The following is a 24566-nucleotide window of genomic DNA, read 5'->3' on the forward strand; positions in this document are numbered from 1 at the left end:
TAAGGTTCCGTATGTTTTTGTTGTTTTTTTAGCCCCCATATTAAATAAAAAGTGTTTTGATATAAAGTGTAAAGTGTTGAAAAACATAAGTATTTAAAATCAGACTAATGAAATGCATTACAAAGTTTTTTGGAGTAAACAGCCAGAGGAGGAAAACCAGCGAAGGCCCATTTTCTTTGTCATTACTTCAGGCTGTGCTACTGCCCTTTGACAAACACTCCCGAAAGCACATACCAGAGGGGATCAAGCTAGCTGAGTTCCTGATTACACACACACACACACACACACACACACACACACACACACACACAATTCCTCACAGAGGCTTCAAGGGCCAACGGGTAGAAGCAGAAAACATTCAAATTTGTGAGGGAACTAGATGAACATGTCTGATGAGTCCTTCATTGGTGCTTAAAACACACCAGAAGGCTGTGTGTGTTGTGTGTGTTGTGTGTGTGTGTGTGTATGTCTGTGTGTGTGTGTGCTCACAGACAACCAAATGAGGTGAGAGAGGTATTTAACTCCACTGTATAAGGTCAGACCCCTAAGGCTGAGTGTCTGTGTGTTTGTCGGTGAATGAAAATGAGCATTTTTGTAACTATGAGGCCTGCTTGCATGCAGTTTCTTTTTCTTTTTTTTCTAATGTGATGCATAACACGCACACTCATAAGCCTCTTAATTATGTCCTAGATGATTTACCTCCATCACCTGCAGCATGTCCTATCCTTGGACAACGTCGATGCAGAGATAGAGGGAGGAAGGGACAGTAGAGGGAAACAAAACAGGGATGAAGGCAGGAAAAGAGGAAAGAAAGGAGGGCAGAAGAAAGGGGGAAAGAAAGACGAGGATAAAATAAAAATTGGGAAAAAACAGAAGGTTTGAGAAGGAAAGAAAAATAAATAAATGAAGAAAAGAACAAATTAAATAAGAATATGAATGAATAACAAACATTAAGAAATAAGAGAAAATTAAATGATGCATGAATATTGATCTTATGCAGCCTGTCCATTTTTGTTGTTTATCCTGATCAGTTAACACAGCCTGCTATGAATTGAATGAACATGTGTACATTCATGAGGAGGACTCAAAGTGGTGTTACAACTAGCTTACTGTGTGCTGCAGCTGTAAATTAGCCTGATGTTTCTATGGTGGAACATTTCAAAAGCACTGATGCTGTATGATGATGTATGCTATTAGGTTATTAACATTGTTTGCATTTGCCACAAACAATTACAAAACCATAATATCAATTTGTTGTGGAAAACTGGTTTGTGTGTAATATGGAACAAAAAAATGAGTCTCCACTGTAACTTTCTGTGTTTTGGATGAAGAAATATTGTTTTAACAACTTTACTTCAAACAGTAAAGTTGTTAAAATTCACTCTCACCGCTCTCATACTGTTGTTTTTAGCTGCTGTAAGCAGCTGTTTTCAGCTTAAAGAAAGTTTTAAAACTCTACTGTACACTACCTGCTCTGCACCAAACAGCAGACACAGTTAGAGACTAGCTAGTAACCATAGTGGAGTATTTAGCAGCTAAAGAGACAGATATTTCCCTTTGGAAGGAGTTGGTGGAGACCAAAAACAGAGCTAAAAGAGAGAGAATATTGGACACACACATTAGACTCACATGCACCCATCAGCCATCAGCATGTTACATGGTAGATGGGGTGTGTGTGTGTGTGTGTGTGTGTGTGTGTGTGTGTGTGTGTGTGTGTGTGTGTGTGTGTGTGTGTGTGTGTGTGTGTATGTATGTATGTGTGTTGCTGTACAGTTGTGCTTCAACATTCAGACAAGCTGGCAGAGCACATTAATGGAGCAAAAAAAGCCAGGTCATAAATAATGAGTGTCTCGCTTCAAGCAGAGGGCTCCAGTGAACTGGTGTCTCGCTTTACACACACACACACACACACACACACACACACACACACACACACACACACACACATGGCCGTCACACACCGACAGGATCAACTCTGCATGGCTCCCAAGAACACACTACTCTATACTTCTACTTTACTATATTTTAAATATGTGTTACCTTACTATGTTTATCTGACAGCTATAGTTACTTTCAGATAAAGGTTTTACATAAAACACAGAAATGATAAGCTTATGAGGATTTAACCAGTGGCTCCCACCTTTTTGGCTTGTGACCCCTAAAAGGAAAAGCAGTTGTCCCTTGTCACGTTTCAGATGTCTTCGAGTTGTTAGCAGAGACTAAACATCGTGTCATTGCTCACATGCTTTTCTAACACAAGTTCCCACGTTGCAGCTATGGAACCCTTTGCCCAAAGGGACACTGTTTCTGTTTGAACACACACAATAACTGAAATTAGTTTGTTCTGAGTCATAGTTACACACTACAGCTCAAATTCAAAAAAGCCCTGAGAAACATATGTGTTTGTGTAAATATGTGTACTGTACAGTTGAGTGTGACATGGAAGACAGGTCGTACACTGAATCCTGCAAGAACCGACTATTTGTTATAATCATTCGTTAAACAGAAATTTTAAAGCAGCCTGTTTTGTTCACAGCAGGTGTTACCTACAGCGAGCTCAGAGTCCCAACACATCCTGTTGTTTCCCTGTACAAACAGTGAATGACCTGAAAATACACACATTTACTGTACATGCGCACACACATGTTGCCAAACTATACATTTTACACTCTAAACTAGATGTAGAGATATCTTTCACCAGTATGTTAGATGGATTTGCCTGCAGCTCTGTACTACAAGGCCTCAACAGCACCGGATAGTATTTAATATGCAGAGTAATTAATGACAATAATATTGATACTTGATACTTTACTGAAAAGGTTTATTCAAATTTTATACAAACAGAAGAAATATGTTTTTCTAAGTGGTTTTCAAGTGTTTCTGCTAGTGGGGTGAGATAATGTTATTCTATCTCAATTCAGCTTAATCAGTTTAAGGCACAACCCTATGGTATGATTGCTAGTGTCATTTCTTTTCTTGTCTTTGTAACGCTCAAGAGAAAGTGAACTGTTGAAAATCCCTTGCTTAAAAGCTTAAACATGCCTCTACGTGCTGTACAAAAGAGAACATGTGTAGAGGTGGTTTGTAGACGTTTATGTGGCTTTTTCTTTTATTCTAGTACATTAACTTGTATACCGTTTGTGGGGGGTTTTTCTTTACCGTTTCGTTCCTGCTTTCCAACAAGAGGTTGGAGCGACCCAACCTTTTTCTTGAGGCACGGGTCTGCAAAAAGCGTTAATACAGTGACCCAAAACATCCTTCGCTAAGACATTTACATGCATCTTCAGAGAAGCATAATACCATTTTAAATCAGTGATTGAGCAGTTCAGATATGTGGAGCTTGGAGTAGTACAGTGCTCTTGGTCCTTTTGCATTGATAGGAGCCTGTTAAGGTGATTCAGGTATCTGTTCAGGAGGATACCTCCTGGTTGCTTTCCTGTGGAGGTTTTCCAGGTATGTCCAACTGGGTGGAGACCCCAGGGCAGACCCAACACATGCTGGAGGGATTATTTATTCCACCTGGCCTGTTATCCCGCAGGAAGATTTCGAGGACATGACTGTTGATGTTTGGGTTTCTTTGCTTGATCTGCCGCTGCCACCACAACCCAGATGAGGATAAGTGGCAGAAGATGGATTGATGTAGTGATCAATGAGTTAATGCCAGTCCTGTTTCTTTCTTTCTTTCTTTCTTTCTTTATTTATTTAGATCCCCATTAGCTACTACATTAAGCAGCAGCTATTCTTCCTGGCGTCTTAACAGTTTTTACCAAAATATTAACATCAACGCTGTACAACAATGAAGACAAATACAGAAGTGCACACAACATCTTCTAAATCATCTAACTAACAAACATACACACAACACAGTCATTATTAATAACATAATTACAGTTACTCCAAAGTAAATAAATACAGTCCCAAAAATAACGGGAGCGAGTTCCATGCCACCATTGCTCTATAACACGATGTTCTTTGAAGTTGATTTGTTCGACAGACAGGTAACAAGAAACGCCCTTCACTTGATTGGCGAGTGGAATGAGTATGAACGTCACTAAAGAAAGTCAATCTTTTATAAATAATTTCTGGTGCTTTTGTAATAATTATATTTTTTAAGAATTTGATAAGATAAGAGAATAATTAATTCTGCTTCTTACATGAAGCCATGTTAACTGATTGTGCATGTCCCTAATACTTGTTCTAAAAGAACAGTTTACTACAAGCCGAGAAACTTTATTTTGTGCAATCTGTAGTCTGTTTAAATTATTCTCTGTAGTTGCAGCCCAAATGATGGAACAATAGTCCAGATGACACAAAACTATTGATTCCACCAAAATTTTCCGTATGCGAATCGGTATGCATTTCCTGCAATGGCGAACTACAGCCATACTCCTACCAATTTTATTCAATATTAATTTTATCTGAGCGTTCCATGTCAACCTGCTGTCCACAATCACGCCGAGCAATTTTACCTCAGCCACTTGTTCAATGATCAAACCACCAACTGACAAGTTCAGAGCAGGGGAATCTTTTAAAAGATGATTAGATCCCAACATCATACATTTACTCTTCGCAACATTAATAATTAACTTATTTTCTCTGTTCCAATTTTCAATTAATTTTAATTAATTATTTAATACAGTATTGATTCTGATAGAGTCATGATCAGACACAAAAATAGTCAAATCATCTGCATAAAGGGCAATAGTGGCACGCCCCAAAATAAAAGACAGATCATTAATGAAAATAGAAAATAACAATGGTCCAAGACAACTCCCTTGAGGCACCCCACAACGGGGAACCTTTGTCTCAGAATAACTACCATTAAACAGTACATTAAACTCCCTATTAGTTAGATAGCTATAGATCCATTGGATAGCACACTTTTGAAATCCATAACAACTTATTTTTTTCAGTAATAGATCATAATTAATTAAATCAAATGCTGCACTCAGATCTAACATTACAGTACCAACTAATTTTCTATCGTCAATTTCATGCAACCAATCATCTGTCATCTGAACTAAGGCTGTCGAGCTGTAGAGTGCCCTTTCTTATAAGCATGTTGATAAAGTGAATTTAACCCATTTTTAGAGAAATACAAATTAATTTGATCATAAACAATTTTCTCCGTAATCTTACTCAAAATTGGCAGAATACTTATAGGTCTGCCATTTTTCCCAGAGAAATGTTCCCTTTTGTTTTTAGGAAGAGGCACAATTTTAGCTTTTTTCCAATTAGCAGGAAAAACACATTTTTCTAAACTTAAATTAATAATATAACATATAGGCATAGTAATTACATCAGCAACCATCTTTAATAACTTAACATCTAGTTCCTCAATACCAGGAGGTTTATCTTTCATTAACTTTAATATGTTTTCTACTATGGTAAGATTTAGTCAAAAAAGGTTTTAGTCAGGTTTAGTCAAAAAAGTATCACTTACATCTAAAAAGTTTGGTACAGATCTATCCCCCCGCCCTATTAATTGGTTTAATGTATTCCATAATTTATTCCTGTTTGATTTTACTTCCTTAAATTTATATTCGTAATAGTACTTCTTTTTTGTTCTGTTTAACTTTGTAACAAAATTTCTTAATTGCTTGTACCTTTCCCATAATCCATTATCTCCTGATAAGCTTGCCTCTGACTTTATCTCTTTTCCTCATATATTCTTTAAGTTCAGCATCTAACCATGGAGAAGCAATACTTCTTACTGTCATTCGTCTTAATGGGGCATGTTTGTCAACAATTGGCATTAATAAATTTGTAAAAACCTCCAAAGCTAGATCAGGATCTACTTCCCTTAATACTTGTGACCAGTCAATATTTCTAATATCAGCACAATAACTAGCCTCATTGAAGTTTTTAAAAATCCGTCTGATTATTATCTTCTGACCTGGTTTGAGGATTTTGGTTTTTCTGTTAATTGCAATTAAATTATGATCACTGAAGCCAACACAAATTGAGATTGCTTTTGAACACAAATCTGTAGCATTAGTAAAAAGTAAATCTATACATGTTTCCGTTTTTGTCCCATCAGCATTATAAAAAGTTCTTGTTGGCTTTGTGACCACTTGTGACAAATTGCAAATATTGGCTATGGATTGCAACTTATTTTTCAATGAGCAATTATTCAATCTCCAATCAATATTTAGGTCACCTAAAAAATAAATCTCCATATCTAAATCACAGACTATATCCAACATGTAACAGATTCAGACTTTAAGTGTGGCAACTGCACTTCCAACCACAGCGCGTCAACCCCAATATAACCAAGATCCTGTCTGGTCTTTACTGGTTTATGATCCCGAACATAAAAAGCTACTTCTCCTCCATTTATATTTCTGTCACATCTATGTAATAGGTATCCATTTACATGCAAAAGGAAGTCCTCTATAGTTGCATCTAAATGCGTTTCAGATATTGCCAAAATATGCAAATTATTATTTTCCAGAATCCCAGTAATATCCTGTATCTTATTTCTCAAACTACAAATATTCAAATGAGCTATTTTTAACCCTTTATTTGAGAGTATATTATCTATCACCATTTTTTATTTTACACAAGTAGTAACTTCTAATTAAACATAGTAAAGAGCTATCAAATAAGCAAATTAGACAAAGAAGACACACAACACACAAAGACACACATACACCCACATACACCCCGATGCACCCCCATATTGCCAACATTTGTCAACAACAACTAATAAGATGTTACACCAACTCAGACAAACCTACTATTTTACACATAACTTCTGAAGTCATGAAATCATACATCATAAGTCATAAATCAAGCCAACCAGTCTCACTAACACTGATATAATTTAAACCGAGAAACTGAGAGCATATACATTGTAATCAAAACTTCAAAAGCAGACTTCAATATGTCTATAAACTAGGTTACATGCTCAAAGTCAATACCTGTGCTTGACCATCAGTGTTCAGTCTTGTAGAATGTCTCTGCAGCTAGATGGTCAGTAAACTTAATGGTCTCTTCATTAAAAGTCAAAATCAAAACAGCTGGATGAATGATCCCGTGTTTCACTCCTGCGCTCCATAACTTGTTTCTCACATCACGGAAACGCGCCCTAGCCTTAGCCGTCTCCGCAGTGAAGTCAGGAAAAATGCGCAGCTTCATTCCACGAATCTCAAACAGCTTTTCTTTCTTGGCTAAACTTAGAATCTCATCTCTCGTATCCAACCTGTGCATCCTTGCAATCATTGCACGCTGACCAGATTTAGCCACAGGTCCAATGCGGTGAGCATTTTCCACTTCAGGTGCGCGATGGAGTTTATCCTTGAACAGATCAGTAAATAAAGCGGACACAAAACTTGTTGGATTCCCCTTTTCTGTATCTTGAACTAAGCACAAAAGGACAATTCCGGCGCAAAACGAACCTAGGGGTTAATAACGGATGTGTACCGACTCTGTCGTTCTCTGGGACATGTTTTCATGCTAATCAAATGTGTTTGTAGCTTGAAAGAAGCTAGCGCGGACTGCTGATTAGCTTACAACGCTAGTATTCGGGGCACAGGGAAAGTAAAAATAAATTGCTATTTTGTACCACTAAAAAGGCTCAAAATATCACCAAACTTCAACGGTAGCATAATGAGGGCCCCTACATGGTAACTGAAGCATTGAGAACTTTGTAAGTGTACAGACAGTACACTTACAAAGTTTATTGAACGAAGAGCTGCGGGAGCTCCGTGAAAGGGCTACAAGAGAGAGAGCTATGACAGAGCCTCGTACTTCGGAAAACCAGTCATGACTTACAGCTGGCGATGCAAACTAAAATCAAAAGCAATTTGCTCAATATATCTGAAATAATTGCACCAATGTAAAACATAACATGTCTAGTGTACTTACTCAGTGGATATCTGTCCATCTGGTTCCTCCAGTCTGGGTCGCCGTCCCCAATTTATTTTCGGGACATGGAAAAAAGTTTCAAGTACAGCCCTGTTTATCAGAGAGGGGAACTCTTCAGACTGTACAAAACACTGCGTCTCTTGGGTGTTGCGACGCAACAGGTCACACTCCGTGCAACACAGACACTCCTGTTCCGTGGCCATAGCTTCACAATGTCCACAGGTACACCACCAGTTTCCCGAAGTACGAGGCTCTGTTGCGGCATAGCTCTCCCTCTCTCTCGTAGCCCTTTCACAGAGCTCCCGCAGCTCTTCGTTCAATAAACTGTCTGTACACTTACAAAGTTCTCAATGCTTCGGTTAACATGTAGGGACCCTCATTATGCTACTGTTGAAGTTTGGTGATATTTTGAGCCTTTTTAGTGGTATAAATAGCGATTTGTTTTTACTTTCCCTGTGCCCCGAATACTAGTGTTGTAAGCTAATTAGCGGTCCGCGCTAGCTTCTTTCAAGCTAAAAACATTCGATTAGCATGAAAACATGTCCCAGAGAACGACAGAGTGGGTACACATCTGTTAATAACCCCTAGGTTCGTTTTGTGCCGGAATTGTCCTTAAATGCCTTGCTCAAGGGCAACCTGACAGAAGTGGTTGCCAGTGAGGAATTAATCTTCATCTGATTTAACCAACCTGTCAGTTGGTGAGGTGAAGCAGCGACTGCAAACAACTAATTTTTGTTTTTACATGTTCGTTTTTGTACAAATTAAACAATATGGCATATAGCGTGTTTATAAGTGATCTTTAAGGTGCTGGTAGGTGGATTTTGTTACCTTTGGTCACAGCCAGGCTAGCTGTTTCCCCCTGTTTCCAGTTTGTATGCTAAGCTAATTTAGCCGTCTGCTGGCTGTAGCTCCATATTTTGCGTACAGCCATGAGACTGGTATCGATCTTCTCATCTGTCAGCAAGACTGCAAATAAGCGTATCTTCCCGAAAAACTTTTTCATTAATTGAAGGTCAGTGGGTTTTAGCTCTTGTCCTCAGGACTTTGAGCTTTGCTGGTTTTCATCTAAACGAACAAACTGGATCACTTCATTTCACTTTCATTCATAGAATTCATAGAAACGAGTTGATTTGCATTGGAAAGAGGAAACATTGTAAAGATGAGCATATCTTATGCTATCGTTTGGATGATTTTTTACTTGTTTTCTAAAAAAAACAAATCAATTCCAGATGTAGTGGTTCTTTAAGGTGGATGTCTTGGACTCCAATTGGGCAAAGACATCATATTTCTATGCACCTCTTCTCATATTTATGAGCATTCATTTTAAACCCTGGTGAACAGAGACGCTGCCTTCGCATGTACACACAAACACATAAACTCACAATAGAGGACACACATTTCAGCTTAGAAATGGTCCCTTTTTATAACAGCGTTGGAAATCGCTTATAGCTGTCTGGCTGACAAGTGTGTTGATTTGGATAGATATGGCATTGTGAGAGGCAGAGTAGCGAACAAGTGCGAGGGAAGGCGTCTTTCTCTTCCTCTCTATCTCTATTTCTTTGGAGTAGCGTTTTTGCCAGGAGGAGAAGCCAAGTTGTTTGCCTGATCGTTCTGTCTCCCTCTCACAAAGGCTGATGTGACTGCAGGGCCTTTCAATGGGCAAAGAGACACGAGCTTTATGTGAAGATCCACTTCTCCACCTCCTCTCTTTCTCTCTCTCTCTCTCTCTCTCTCTCTCTCTCTCTCTCTCTCTCTCCTTTCTTGGTCGTTATGGTAAAAGCCTGTTAGCTCCGGTGTGTGTTGAAGGAAAGCAGCATTTGTTTCTGTTTCCCTCTCAGCTCTGTTGGTTGCTCTGATCATACAACCTCCATTTACTGTTTGACTTTGCGTCTCAATTCAGAAACTTTACCGGCATGACATGTTTATCAGAACATGATTGTCAAGGTGTGACATCCAAATTAGCAAAGGCCTACACTCACGTACAACTCTTTACACAAACCATAGTATGTTTTAAGGGCTGGAAAAATGCTACAGACAGAAATCTGACAAAATCACAGCAAATAAATGTAATATGGCAACATTTTGATCTCAGAGATTTCCATCAGGCTTTTGTCAGGTACACAAAGTGCATGCAATATACAGACAGATTGTCTTGTTGGCGTAAGTATTCTCTTTCTAATAGGACGCACTTACATAATCATGGGCAGCCAGTTAGTTTTAGATGTCACATATGGACGGGGCGGCCTCTAGCTCACCCAGTAAGAGCGTGCACCCCATGTAGGCTGAGTCCTTTGCAGCGGTGCAGGTTAGACTCCGACCTGCTGCTCTTTGCTGTGTGTCAACCCCCATCTCTCTCCCCCTTTCCTGTCTATCCACTGTCACTATCTAATAAAGGGAAAAGCCCCAAAAAATAATCTTAAAAAAAGAAGTCACATATGGACACAAGAAAATGTCCAAGACAAGTAAAGGAAATAGTGGATAAAGAAAAGGACAAACTGGGTCGTTCTGTTGTTCTATTTTCAGGTAAACGAAAACCGTTGCTTTATCCCTTATCCCTCTGTGTGTGTGTTTGTTTGTGTCCTAGAAGATCCTCTAAGAGGCAGAAATGGTGCGCTGTTCGGTTCCAGCCTCGAGGGCCGACTGACAGAGAGGAACCAGAGTGCTACAGGACCTTTATACCCAGACACTCTCACAATGCAGTGAGTTACGTGTGTGTGTGTGTGTGTGTGTGTGTGTGTGTTTTCAAGCTTGCTACAATCAGTGTGTCTGTTTTCATGTTTCATACACATTTTTCTCTTTCTTTATTAAACCTGCATTACAGATTTTTTTTGGCCAGTAACATAGACATGTCATCATCTTTTTAAGTTGATTCTGTGAACTTGTTAGCACACAGTTTCTTATTTACACATCCAGCAGTTACGGAGCAACATTATCATTCATTTAGAGTTGTGTCTCTGGCCACCTGATGAATGTAAGTGCAATATTATTTGTCCTTTAGATCGATTTTTGGTCTCCACCAACTCCTAAAGGAAATATCTGTCTCTTTAGCTGTTAAATTCTCCACTATGTTCGCCAGCTAGTATCTAACTGTGTGTCTGTCTGCTGTTTGCTGCTGAGGTGCTGCAGGAAATTCCACCGGATGCATATATTTTCCGTTTCCTTCCGCTTTCTTTGTGTTGGAATTTTAAATTTGGTGGATTTATGAGGACTATTGTTGACTGCTCCTCAGATCTCTGCAGGGTAAATTGAGACAGCTAGCTAGACTATCTGTCCAATCTGAGTTTTCTCTCACACGACTATTTTGCAGCGGCTTTGTGCGGAGTTTAGCACCGCCCATGACGATTCTGATTGGTGTAAAGAAATGCCATTAAGCCAGAGCACGTTTTCCTCCCGTCCCTGAATGCTATGTGGCGTAGCCAGACCCTCATTCAGAGCGCTTTGGAGGAGGGTCTGGCAAAGCGAGACTATCAAAACAGTAAAGTTGCGGGCCGGACAGCTAAACAATGAGCTGAAACCCCTTTGCCTTTGTCACATTGTCATTTGGTACATTGTTATAAAGTTATTGATTTATATCCACTTTCAATGAAAACAAAATATTAAGTTCAACTTAAACCTATAAATGAAGCCCCAGACAGATTTTGTTTCACTTTGACTTGTCATCTCCTCTCCCACAGTGATTCACTATTGTCTGTATATGAATTGTATGAGAGTGTCTGTGGCCAAATGACCCAGCTGCAGCCTAAAAGCCTTCACTCCCTGTGACATTTCAAATGTCAAAGCCACATCAGTTCCGGGTCTTACGCTTCCAGCCATCCCAACGCTGAACCCGGAGCTGCATTTAAAACTCCACCGGAGTCCATTTTCACCACGGTTCAGTCTCCTGAGTGCCGACAAAACTCACTGTTTCAGAGTGATTGTTTAATACACTCGTCTACATGGATGACATGTTGAAACAGCGTGACTAAAGACACACTGAAAGCATCCCTCTCTTTGTACTGGCCTGGCTCACACACACACACACACACACACACACACACACAAACAGATACATACAAATATAGCCATCCACGTCTTTATTATTGTGTGATGGGGTGGTGGGAGGGAATTCCTTGTCATACCCCAACTAACATATTGGAGTATTTATATGGGATTTGTGTGCATTAGATAAAAAGGCGCTCTTGTTCTTTTCATCCTCATAGGCTTTTCATGGCTGTTTGACTGTAACACTGATGACTCTCTGTGTCCCCCCACCTCCAACCCTCCACTCTGCGTTTCTCTAAGCCCCCTCCATCCATCCCAAATCCCTTCCTATCAGCCAATTTAAACAAGCTGGGTCCATAGAGAGAGAGAGAGTGAGAGAGAGAGAGAGGGAAAGAGACAGAGAGAGATGCTCTGTCCTAAGCTCTTTTTTAAAAACAGTAAAAGGAGCGAGAGGAGAAGAAAAGAGTGGTAAAGAGGGTTAGGGCGATTTGGCAGCCAAAAGCCCGGTCGTACTACCCCAGGTCTTCCCCTGCACTGCTGACAGAGGCTAAGAAAGCAGATCCCCAAACCTCCTAAAAGATAATAACCACAGAGAGAAAGAGACAAGAGCCTCTGCCTTTTTTATTCCACAATTTCCCCCCTCCTTTAGAACAATTTTTTGTATTGAACCCCCTCCGTTTTTGTAGTCTGGTCTCCGATGAAGTTTCATTGTTTCTCATGTGAAGCCAATGACAGCTTAGCTGAGATGGAGTAGGGGAGGCATTGTAACGCAGGCGTTTTCCCGTTTGGCTCACTGAGAAAAGAGCAGAGAAAGAGAGGGAGGCGAGCACAATGGCAGTTTGGGGCGCTCCTTGCCGATTCCCGCATTCCCTCAAATCCGACTCTGTGCTCAGGGAAGTGAGAGAGTGAACGAGACGGGAATCTGGGAAGAATCCCAACGTTCCTTTGATAGCTGCTGGCCTCTCTCACTCATCACATACTCCTCTGTCAGTGAAGGAAGAGAATGGAGGCTATTTTTTATTTTTGCTTAGTGGAGGCCAAAGTTAATGTGATGCTAGTCAAGAGCCTTTTAAATTTGTTTTCAATTTTTATGTATTTATTTGATAAGGAAATGACTGAGCAGGAAAAGGTTCAGTATGTCACTGCATTTGCTGGTAAGAGAACAGATTATTACAGATTAAACCTGATCCTAAAGCCCCAAACAGAAACACTGACGTTATACTAAATGGTTTGCCAATATATGAAAGTCATGAGCTCTCTGAGAAATCAGAAATACTGTATGTCTGTCAGTGATGTCCACTGCAGTATGATGAAGCAAAGAATCTGTCTCACGCTACCTAAAATAATAACCTAATAGTTTTATAGTATCGTTTTTAATTAAAGATACAAGAAGCAGAGGATGAAGACTGCGAGAGAGTTGAGGATTACTCTCTTCCAAGTGGCAGAGAATGTTAAAGCATTTAGCTAAGTAATTAAAGGTAATTAAGTCCTTTGTAAATAATAATAAACCACAAAGTAATGCATTTTGAGGTTAGACTGACAGGCTTACCTCTTACCTTTAAATGGAAAGTTTTTTGTTATTCATGTTTCTTTCTGCCACAACATACAGCATATAGTGCAGTTAAATTCAACAAATTGACAGGTTTGTCAAAACATATTCTGGAAAACGCAGGAAATAAAGTAGAAACTTGACAAGATAGATTGGGTGAAAGTTAGTAAGGTAGATTACAACATTTCAAAACAAAGTACATATATTATATTTTGTGTTTCATGAATGCATTTTAACCATTACACTTTAAACAAAAGAACAACAGATGTTACTCACCTTTTTTTTTTGTTCCTCAGTGCTGATGGAAGAGCCAATCAGAGGAGACCACAGGCAGCGAGCATTCCTGTGACTGTGAGCCCAAATGTGTTCAGGACACTGAGACAAACAGGTCTGTCTGTCTGTCTGTCTGTCTGTCTATCTGTCTGTCTCTGTCTCTCTGTCTGTCTGTATGTCTGAACACACCAGAATCTCCAGCCAAACTGTCTGTGGTCGAGTTGCATTGTGGGTAATGTAGGCACTAGGTTTTGACAAGGAAGAATAATGTGTAGAATATAAAAAGAAAATATCTGGTTCTGCTGCATCGATTTTGTTCCTTTATTCACCATGAGCCCAACAATGTTATAGAAATGCGATGCTAAATTGTTGATGTTCTCTTTGAAAAACATTTAAATAAGTTACTTTGACACGAAAAATGTCTTTTCCACCTTGTTACATAATCATAATCAAACTTTATTTTTCCATATTTTCTGAATATATCTGGAATCTTGACTGGATAATAGTGTATCTTTGTTGTTGGTTACCTCATAGTGTACCAGTAGACGTAACACATCAATCAATATACCTGTGGTAAAAGTCTTCCTAAGACAATGTTTTCTTTATGACACAAATTGATGTCAAAACGCTGCATCCATACCAACTTTAAACAGTCACACTCGCCCAAACTAGAAATACTTTGAATTACAGAAACATCTGCACACTGTTTCCTTTAGACTTTAAACAAAACCAGCCTTGAATGTTGCTCTTAATTCTCCCTACAACAAGCCTGTTCACCCCGTTATCAGTAACAGCTGACAGAGAGAATCAGCCCATTATAATAAATCTAATTATGTTCAGCACGTCGGTTTCAGGGCCACGTTTTACAGCCCTGCAACAATTCTCCGGTGACATTCAGCCTCTTTTTATTCTCTAAACGTAGCCTGAGTGCTCTCCCCTCCTCAGTCTGTCTGATATGACTAACAGGTCATTTAGGAAAAACACCCATTAAGAAAACATCTCTTCTTTTTCTTCTTCTTCTTCTTCTTCTTCTTCTTCTTCTTCTTCTTCTTCTTCTTCTTCTTCTTCTTCTTCTTCTTCTTCACTTCCTCTCCTCCTTCCTGCTCTCTCCATTTTAATAATTCCATTTTTCAGGTGATTAGCAATTGTCTCGCTATCAAATCGCTCTGTCGTATGATAATCCGGACTGTAGGCTATTGTAGGGAATTTGCATCAGCTTTTTAAAATATCTGTATAAGGCACGCCGGGGTTTTAATGTCAATCATAACCTTATTAACGCAGGGCTCAGAGCGAGAGAGATCGCCATGAGTGACAACAGTTTACATTCGTTAAAACCCAGAAAAGGCGACATGTCCAACCTACTGAGTGAGCATGTAAGCTGTTCAGACATTCAGCTGTGTGTGTGTGTGTGTGTGTGTGTGTGTGTGTGTGTGTGTGTGTGTGTGTGTGTGTGTGTGTGTGTGTGTGTCTGTGTGTGTGTCTGTGTGTGTGTCTGTGTTTATGTGCTGTAGGGCTGCCATGTGTGATTATGCATGTCTAATGTTTTGGTTGTTGGACTTGTTGAAAGTGTCACGGCTGGTTAACAGAAACGATTGACATCCTCCAACATGTTGTGTCGTTTCATTCTGTTGTGCAGGAAGCAGTGAAGGTGACAGAGACAGCAGGAATGTAAGTCGATTGACCGGAAATTGATTTTAATTTTAATTTCTGTTGACAGAATTCAAAAGGCTGTGAAAAGTTATTTAGAACCATATTATAAATCCCTAGCCAATAGTGTACGTAGTAATGTTATGTAATAGCAGTATACTACAGTACAGTGGTTCTCAACCTGGGGAAACTAGAAAAATAAAGTTCTGCTACACAAAACTATGTTTATATGGTAACACTTTGCTTTTAACTCCCTCCCTCCTCCATTTAGCCTTTATAAGCACTATATACACATGTATGAATGGTTTATAACACACAATAATGTAGTTATACGCATATATAACAAAACGTGTTTAATACAACTGTTCACACACAGTGGCCACTTTATTAGGTACACCTGTACACTCCAATGCAACAACTCTGCTGTACTGGACTACATGATATTTCTATTTTGTTGTCTAGTTACATACATGAAAGAGACAGAATATTAGAAATATCTCTCAATATAATGTAGTCACCACTATGATCTTAATGCTAAAACATATAATTCAATGAACACCTTTATGGCACTTCTGTGTTAATGGACACTTACTGTATATCTGCTAACGGCTACATTATAATGTGTTATAAACCATGTATTAAAAGTGTATATGCTGCTTATAAATGCTAAATGAGGGGTTAAAGTTAAGTGTAATTTTTATTTTTTTTTCCTTTTTTTCCCTTTTGTCTTATAGTTATATATTTTTACTTTCTCAGTAACTATAATGAAATGAAATTGAAGTGTGATGAAGGGAAATAAGTAGACATTGCTTTACATTAAGCAAGTAAAAACAAAAAAAGGCTGGGAACCACTGCTATACTGCAATATAGTTAGAGAATATTAGTTATATGATATTATAGTGTACTACAGTATGTAGTTTAGAGCTGAAATGATTAGTCCATTAATTGATTAGTTGATCGAAAATAAATCACAGCCAAATGTTTTGATAATGGATTAATCATTTCAGTCTTTTTTTGAAGCACAAATTCCCAAAATTAGCTGATTTCAGCTTTTCAAATATGCGGATTTGCTGCTTGTTTTTATCATATATGAAAATAAATTGGTCAGTGCAGCTTTCAGGTGTGAATATAGGATAAAACAAAAGAATATGGTACAGTGTAGCATAATGCAGATTCAGATCAACTGGTCGAAAAGCCTTTAAAAGCTCCACATCCTGTTAAGCAACTGTCTTTATATTTACACACTGTTCATTCAGGTTTATAAAATGTAATGTTTCTGTTTCCTCTCTCTCTCTCTCAGGACGATGAAGACCTCGGGACGCTTCATGTGGTCCATTTGGGAATGGTTTGAAAGAACGAACTAAGATACGATAAGAGACACTACAACATCTCACCAATAACAGGCTCTCTTTGTCTATTTTACGTTTATATTCAAAGTAGTTACTTACCTGTAACATTACCTGGAGAAGGACTCAAATGCTTGTCATTGTACAGAAAGGTAGATGACTGTATAGATGTCTGATAAAAGTGGAATAATACATGTGTGTTATACGTAAATACCTTAGTTTTGCATTACCACTTTTGTTAGTAGGTTGTACATTTTAAAATTGCTAAACCAAAAGCCTTTTTTTTTTTTTTAGAACTGTCATAGTTTATCTGTGAAATTTGGATGTGAAATCAGGTTATTTTCTGTCTTAGTGAATTCTAAACCAAATGAACCTTAAAAGAAAACGGTTACACCGGCTTCTGCCTTTAAAAACACGACTGAAATGTTTTAAACCATTCCATTAATCAGCCTGAAAAATAAAGACTTGCATTATACTTCCATCACCACTGATATTGAACGTTCCAGGCTTCCTGTGTGTGTGTGTGTGTGTGTGTGTGTGTGTGTGTGTGTGTGTGTGTGTGTGTGTGTGTGTGTGTGTGTGTGTGTGTGTGTGTGTGTGTGTGTGTGTGTATGTGTGTGTGTGTGTTGGCTGAGATTACGGGCCACAGTTTTATTCATGAATAGAAGCCAACCAGCGTCTTTAAAGCATCGCGCGGAGCCCCTTTCCTGAACAGCAGCCATAGTCGTGTCAGAGCTGTCGACGCGCTGCGCTCACCGACTAATCTGACAGCGCCGCGCGAGCCCTAATCCCTCACTGTATCGTAATCTATTTACTTTGCATTCTAAGAGGATTTCCACCAAAAAATATACAAGAAGCGATGTTGGAAATGGACAGAAGATCAGCAAGGATGCTTTTCTGCTTCTTTTTTTTGTTTTGTTAGCTTTAAAAAAAATCATTGTATGTTTTCTGGGGAGTCAATCCCCTGCGAGAGGGATGGGTGAAAGGAATTACATTTCTGACTGATACTAATACTTCTCTTATGTAAACATCAAAATGTTATATTTCCCTTCTGATGATACAGTCACACTGCAGAAGCTGCTGGAGATAAGTGGCATCTGTCAATGCCTTTAGTGCATCTTTTGACACGTTTATAATTTACAAACCAAGGCTGCATTATCTCCTGATTGTCTGACTTGACAGCTTGAATAAAAGCTGCAAAATTGCTTAACAGGCGAGCACAAGTTCCTCCCATCTCTCTGATAGCCTACACAGTAGCCTTTCTGACATGCAAACAGTGAAATCTCCTCTTTCATAATACAGAAAACAAAGTACGAGACGGTTACACTTTAAGCAATTATGTCAGCTTTGTAAAATCATAAATAGTTATGCTTCATTTAAAATGTGGCCAGCAGCTTTATTGTAAAACACAGCCTCACACTCAAATCTTTGCCATCTGAGATGACTTGCAGAGATAGGCTTATTAGTGGTATTAACATACTGCACGGGATACTGGAGCTGTGAAACGGCCTTGTTAACATTTGGAAATGAATCAAGCCTCTGGCACTTGCTATTATCCAGGTTATTTATTCTCTACACTGTGCAACAGCTGAGCAGGGTTTCTGCAGAGGCCTTATCACATCTAATGATGGCACTGATTGGACTGATACTGTTTCCCCTCAGGGGGATGCTCTGTGTTTTATAGGTTTGTTTTACTGATATCCACAAACCAGATCACCCAAAATATTATAGACAAATATGTCAGGAACATTAAAGACATCAAAAAGACAAAATTACTTACAACTGAGAGTAATTGGAAGGATCTTATTCCCAGGAAATTTACAGAAAAGTATTGAGTTTCTTTTAGTTATCGGTTCTCAAGCCAGTTAGGTATTCTGGTACTATTCGTCAAGAAAAGTACTTAATTACAGTGCAATGTATCTGTATTGAATATCTGTTTTTGCTTCCTTAAAAAGCCTCTGAGACAAAAAGCATTATAATTTCATACTCTAAAACAACCTCAGATTGAAGTCAGAGAAAAACATGCACACTTTGCTGAGATTAAAGTTTAGATAAATGTTGTATTTGTGGTCAACTTTTCTTCAAATATCCTCAACACTAATGTTCTGTTGGGAGTCCAGAAGACCACGGACCTTTTTTAACAACTAAAAACACTTCACATTGTTTTATCACACTGATACTTCCTGACTTTGATTTTTTTTTTGAGAATTTCTTATGAGCATGACTGATGACATATTTCAAAAGTCTGCTACTGTGTCAGTTCTGTTTGGGGTCTCTGAGACGACCGCTGTAAAACATGGTTAAATACAGTGCATTTTCATGTGCTCTGTCTGTGATTGGTCAATAGGACGATACTTTGTCTGTTATTTGATTTTTTTATAATAGCCTCTGGGTTGCTAACTGACCCTGAAAATAAGCATCACTATTTAACTTAATTAACATGACCTGTTTTCTTATTTGGAGACAACAATGCTTTATGGTCATTTCTGTGTTTTGTTACTTTATATGCATATGAAGATGCAAGTTAAGGTAAGGGTCACTACTTTTCAACATATTGGGTTTTAATAAAGTCATACAAAGTATCATAAGGGAAAAATGGTTCATTTTTAATTGTTATTTTTACACAAACACAATAAAACAAGTGATACTCCTGCTCCCTAAAAGTCATGAGTAAAGTTGAGATTTTGTATCAATAATATGTGTATTAATACGTTACACATCCGTCAACAGATGCAGACACTGTGTTTCAGAGTTGCTGCCCTGTGGCTCCTTCTGTGGAGAGGAATTTGTCAGTGAAGAACAAACTAAAAGAAGGAGGAAATGTGACCAACACGTCAGACGGCAATCTATTGACACACGGAGACGACATCCTCAGTGGGAAACACTAGCGCCTGCAGGCCAACAAGCCTCCATTAAGCTTTCCCACGTCTTGGAGGGCTTAAGGGAAAAGACAAGTTGTGACTTGGGACGAGGGTCTGCTGCATCCTTTCCAGATGAGCTAATACGAGCCCTGCTCAAATACCTTTCTACTCAGTACCTCCTTCCCCTGACGTATCTGATTCACAAGGAACAGGAGAGTGAGGGTGTCCTCAGAAAAAAAGCATCTAAAGTCAGATATGAAGGGAGCTGTTCTGTCCAGAAAACCAGAGTGAGGCCTGAGCTACCTTCACCAGTCATCTCTTGTCTGATTTCCCATCAATTACTTCAAAGAAGGAAGGAAGTGTCCTCCACTGACCTCAGAACAGCTTCAGATCCTTTAATTTACTGATAAACTGTTAAAGAACTTAACTGAATTTTAGGAGTTTGGCCCACTGATTGAAAACCTGCAAAACTAATGACATTTCCATCAGCTGTACTTTATGTTTAGTGCTAATTCGCTAATGTTAGCATGCTACCACGCTAAACTAAGATGTTACAATGTACCAGCTAAACATTAAACATTACGTTGTCATTAAGGCTGCAACCAAGGATTATTTTCATAATCGAATAATCATTTGGCCCATTTAACATCATAAAACGGTTTTAAAATGGCAATCACAATGTCCTAAGATGATGAAATCAAATGTCTGACATTGGAGAAGCTCAAACAACAGAATGTAAAGATATTTTTTAACTTTAAAAACAACTTAAATGATTAAGCGATCTAAAATAGTTGCAGATTTATTTTCTGTCAATCAACTAATTAATTTTTTTGATTCATCGTTGCAGCTTCTTTTGTCATTGTAAGCATGTTAGTTGCTAATGTTAGCATTTACGTTTGCATTTGCCTGCCTCACAGAGCAGCTAGCATGTTGTAGATTTATTATTTGTAACTGCTGAACCTCAGCCTTCAGTAGGATTTAAAGTAATTTACAAATCAGTAAAGTAGTAAAAAAAAAATATCTTCTATTTGGCCAAATATGCTCAAATGTTTTTATGAACATGTATGCTTTATTAAATTATGTGTATATTTTATCACATTTCTTTTTATTTTATGTCTATTTTACAAAGCCTGTCAGGTTTCGATGTGATCATAGCCATAAGGTATGTGAATACTGGCAAACAGAGTGACCAGAGCTGTTTATTTGACATGGAGAGAGGAGACTGAATCTTCCAGCATACTTCAGGTCCGGACCAATGGGCCAAATCGCCCAAAAGTCAGAGTACGCCTTTAATACCACTGGTGTGGAATCAGGAGTTTTCCTCTAGAAGAAAATGAAAGAAAGAAGCTCGACCTCACAGAAAGACGGTGTGTCCTCTGCTCAACCTAAATTTACAGTATGTAAACCCACGAGAAATTTTATGAAGGCTCTTAGTGCCTTGTGTCATAGGGATGACTAACCTGCTTTCACTCCACCTGGACTCAACTGTGAAATCCCCTCATAGGAATCAACAGTACTGTCACCTTCTTTAAATTTGGGTGACGGATTCAAGAGGTTGTTGGTGGCAGCTTTATTATGTGAATGTCGGACCCGGAAACACTTCAAAATTTACAAAATACAAGAAAATCTATTGCAAACACCAGCTTTGTGTACCCAGAATGTATATTAAACGAACTAAGATGCAAGAAGAAAAAGCTTCTTCTGACAAAGCAGAGAAACCGGAGACGGTGGCCTGGACTCCACCCATGTCTGTGTACAGTTGACCTCAGATTAACCTCCCAGATAAATATAATCCTCTGTATCACCTCGCACTTCTATACCGGCCTATGAACACACGGGGATGCCAAGGTCTGGCGACAGTCTACAGCCAATGAAAGACAAGTGTGAGTTTTTCTTTCCTGTCCTGCATGGCAATGGAAGAAAACAGTCCCAGCGTGCTGCTATCAGTGCATCTGCTCGTCCTTCGAATCTCGAGGCCTGTAAGGTCTCACACACCAAATACAAGAGGTTTCTGTCTCACACTTTCTTTATCTTTCTTGTCTGTCTCTGTGTCTAGATCCAAATCACAACCACTCATGCAAAAAGACAACAACAAAAAAAAACAGTCCAGCTCAGTTCCAGTTCATCTCCTGGACAAGTGTGAACAAATGTCAACAGTTTCCAGTCCAACCACATTCAGGCACCTTCAGTGGAGCAGGCGAGAGGCCAAAAGGTCAACAGCTGACAACAGGCGAAGTGCTGCAATCGATCGTTCTATTGAACACAGTGTAAAGACCCTCAGCTCAGGTTAAAACAACACTCATCACACACTCGTGCACACAATTGATGAACTGGTCCAATGACATGCTTTTTTTAAAATTATCATTCGTGATGGGTTTTCCTTGAATGCAGCTGCATGGAAATCCTTTATTAGCAATTTTTCTTTCATGCATCTGGTTAATTTTTCAACCTTGGTTCCTAATTTTATGACTCTAAATGTCAACATTTTAGAGGCTTTAGATGCTGATGATAGAACTGTTACATGTAGTTTGTGGTAAGAAATCAAATTGGAAGATTTTCAATATTTGTTATCAGTCACTTAGTTTTCAGAAAAACCCATGCTGGTTGAACTAAAATCACCTAAAATCTCAAAGCACTCCCAATAATTTAGATCACTAAAACAAAGGTGTGTTAAACAAAGAGAGGATCTATTTAACTATTAGATTATATCATCAACTCATAACAACTCATAAACCTTTTCTAAGGTAAAGGTGGATTTTTGGTTCTTGTTCCTCCTTCACTCAAGAAGCCAATCCCTCTCTTTGGAGTTCAGACAAGGCCGTGATGAAAACACATCTGAAAAATGAGGAAAAAACAAAACCTGATGAATATTCAGCCCGTGAATTTAAAGGAAGTGTAGAAGGAGGGTCTGAGAACAAATGACTTATTTGGATTTGTGTTTTTATTCATGATAATATTTTGAGTGCATCAGCTCTCCTCGTTTTTATAATCTCTTCCATCTCGTCAGAAGGTTGATAATTATTTTCATGGCGGTGTATGTCTGGATTTGATTCAGAGATCATTTAAACATACCTGTTGAGTCAAGTGTGTTTTTATTGTGGTGCTACTTGTGGTGTTAAAAGAATCTAATGTGTGTGTTTGATAGTCTTTAACAGTATGACTGCTGTCATATTTTTAGTTTAAAACAATTGTCTCTACATTGGCATAAATCGCAACAAACAACAAAAAAACATTAAGTATTATGAGAAGAAAATACAACATTTGAATTGTTAAAATATGTTTTCAGGTAGTTCCCTTTATGCTATGTTTTGTATAGAGTGGAAGCTCAGCTCTACAGTTTGTTTTTGGCTCAATTTAAATATTCATTACCATCATCAAACTAATTGCATTTATCAACATAACCATTCATCCTTTTATATTTGGGGAAATATTGTCTTATTTTTCAGGCTTGTATTTTGTCCTAAGACAGTAAATCCCCAGATGTAACCCCAAAAATTAATTCTATCAGCAGCAGAAGCATGCATGTAACAAAAGTAAATTAAAATGAGGCTCCTCTTTCACATTGTAGTCTAAAACATAGCCTATAGAAAAATAAATATGCATTCTTTGTAGCTTGTAATATGACAAAACGACTACAAGAAACCTGTTGGGAGACAAGTTGGTCATTTAGATGATCTTTTCCTCTCTTTACACAATAAATCATTTTTACATTTAGCTTCATTTTGCAGCTGTGGGCTAACTGGTAAACAAACATTGCATATTATATTTGTCTTCTTCAACACGTTTTCAGAGCGTTTTAGAGCCCACTAACTAAGGATTTATTCTATTTTCAGAATGTACTCCTATAAATTTCGTTCGTGTGAAGGCCATAACTTCTCTCATCTCTGTTTCATTCGTATTTTATGTCCAGAATACATCTAAGTTTTGCCATTAATCGTCAGGATGACAATCTAAGTTGCCTTGTGTTTTCCACTTTAATTAACATTTTGCTGTTTAATTAGTTAGCTTCAGTGTCCTGAATGCTGCAGAGAAACATATTCTGCATGTGTGCTATGTTGGCTGCAGCTTCATATCCTCAGAGGAAACATGAAATAACGGATCTCTCCTCTTTTGTCAGAAACGCTTCCACCGCTCTGTCGCTGTTTGAAGGTGAGCAGCTGTCTAATGTGAGACCTGTGTGTGTATGTGTGTCTTTCTCTTTCTCTCTCTCCTTCCTTATTACTGTAAACAATCCTACAAGATTTGGTCGCAAATGTTTGTTTGATGCAAATCCGAACAAATCCGCCGCTGTTCGTGGACACTCGCTGCGCTGTTTGCGCGTCTTGGCGCAAACATGTTTAATGTCCTGGTCGGCAGATATTTATTCAGCTGCTGCGAGCTTCATTTACATAAAGAGAGAGAGAGAGAGAGAGAGAGAGAGAGACGTCTGGCTGCAGCTGAAACATGCTCTACACAGGCAGTGAGAGGCCTACACTATGTATCGATCAGGCTGATAATCTGATCAGGTTGATGGGAGGGATTATCGATGGGATCTAACACAGTGGTTCCTAAAGGCTTGTGATTGTGACCCTTTAAAATGCAGCAAAACTATGTTGTAATCCCTCATAAAACTTCTCTCTCACATTGTTTCGTTCGGATGAGTTTTAGAGGCCTGAAGAGGCAGCACTGTCAAATATATCAAAAAGGGCAAACATCGGATTCATTTAACTTTTTTTTTTTTTTCCCCCCCTTTCTCTTTCAGATCTTGTTGATCATCTAAACTTTTTGCCTTGCGACAACCCTCGTTTTTTTAAAGTTAACATATTTCTTTGAAGAGGTAATGTTTAACAAAAGCTAACCTAAGAGAACGCATGTTTGTTTACTCATCTTGGGATCCCACTATGGTTTAGTTGAACAGTATAGAACTAAAGCTGGAAAATGAGTTGATTAATCGATCAGAAAATTACCAACTATTTTTGTGATTAACTGACAGACGTATACGGTTTTTCCTTTGTCTTTTGTGATAATAGTAGATATTTTGGCGTGTATGTTTTCACTCAG

At 38.6% G+C, this 24566-nt stretch overlaps 1 protein-coding gene across 5 annotated transcripts in view; it reads left to right on the top strand.

Moving 5' to 3' along the window:
* The window catches only part of LOC116061683 (WD repeat containing planar cell polarity effector), an 80985-nt gene extending 63836 nt beyond the window's left edge, over positions 1–17149 (top strand). For 3 of the 5 annotated variants that reach the window (XM_031315999.2, XM_035992203.1, XM_031315998.2), the window contains 5 exons: positions 10454–10568; positions 13696–13787; positions 14954–15045; positions 15309–15340; positions 16620–17149. In XM_031315999.2, coding sequence (XP_031171859.1) covers positions 10454–10568; positions 13696–13787; positions 14954–15045; positions 15309–15340; positions 16620–16683 — 395 coding nt within the window. In that variant the 3' untranslated portion in view covers positions 16684–17149. The remainder of the gene's footprint in view (positions 1–10453; positions 10569–13695; positions 13788–14953; positions 15046–15308; positions 15341–16619) is intronic. The other 2 variants (XM_035992204.1, XM_035992205.1) reach the window with 2 other exon arrangements.
* Positions 17150–24566: the final 7417 nt, after the last annotated feature.

Source organism: Sander lucioperca, chromosome 15 (assembly GCF_008315115.2).
Source record: "Sander lucioperca isolate FBNREF2018 chromosome 15, SLUC_FBN_1.2, whole genome shotgun sequence".
NCBI lineage: Eukaryota > Metazoa > Chordata > Actinopteri > Perciformes > Percidae > Sander > Sander lucioperca.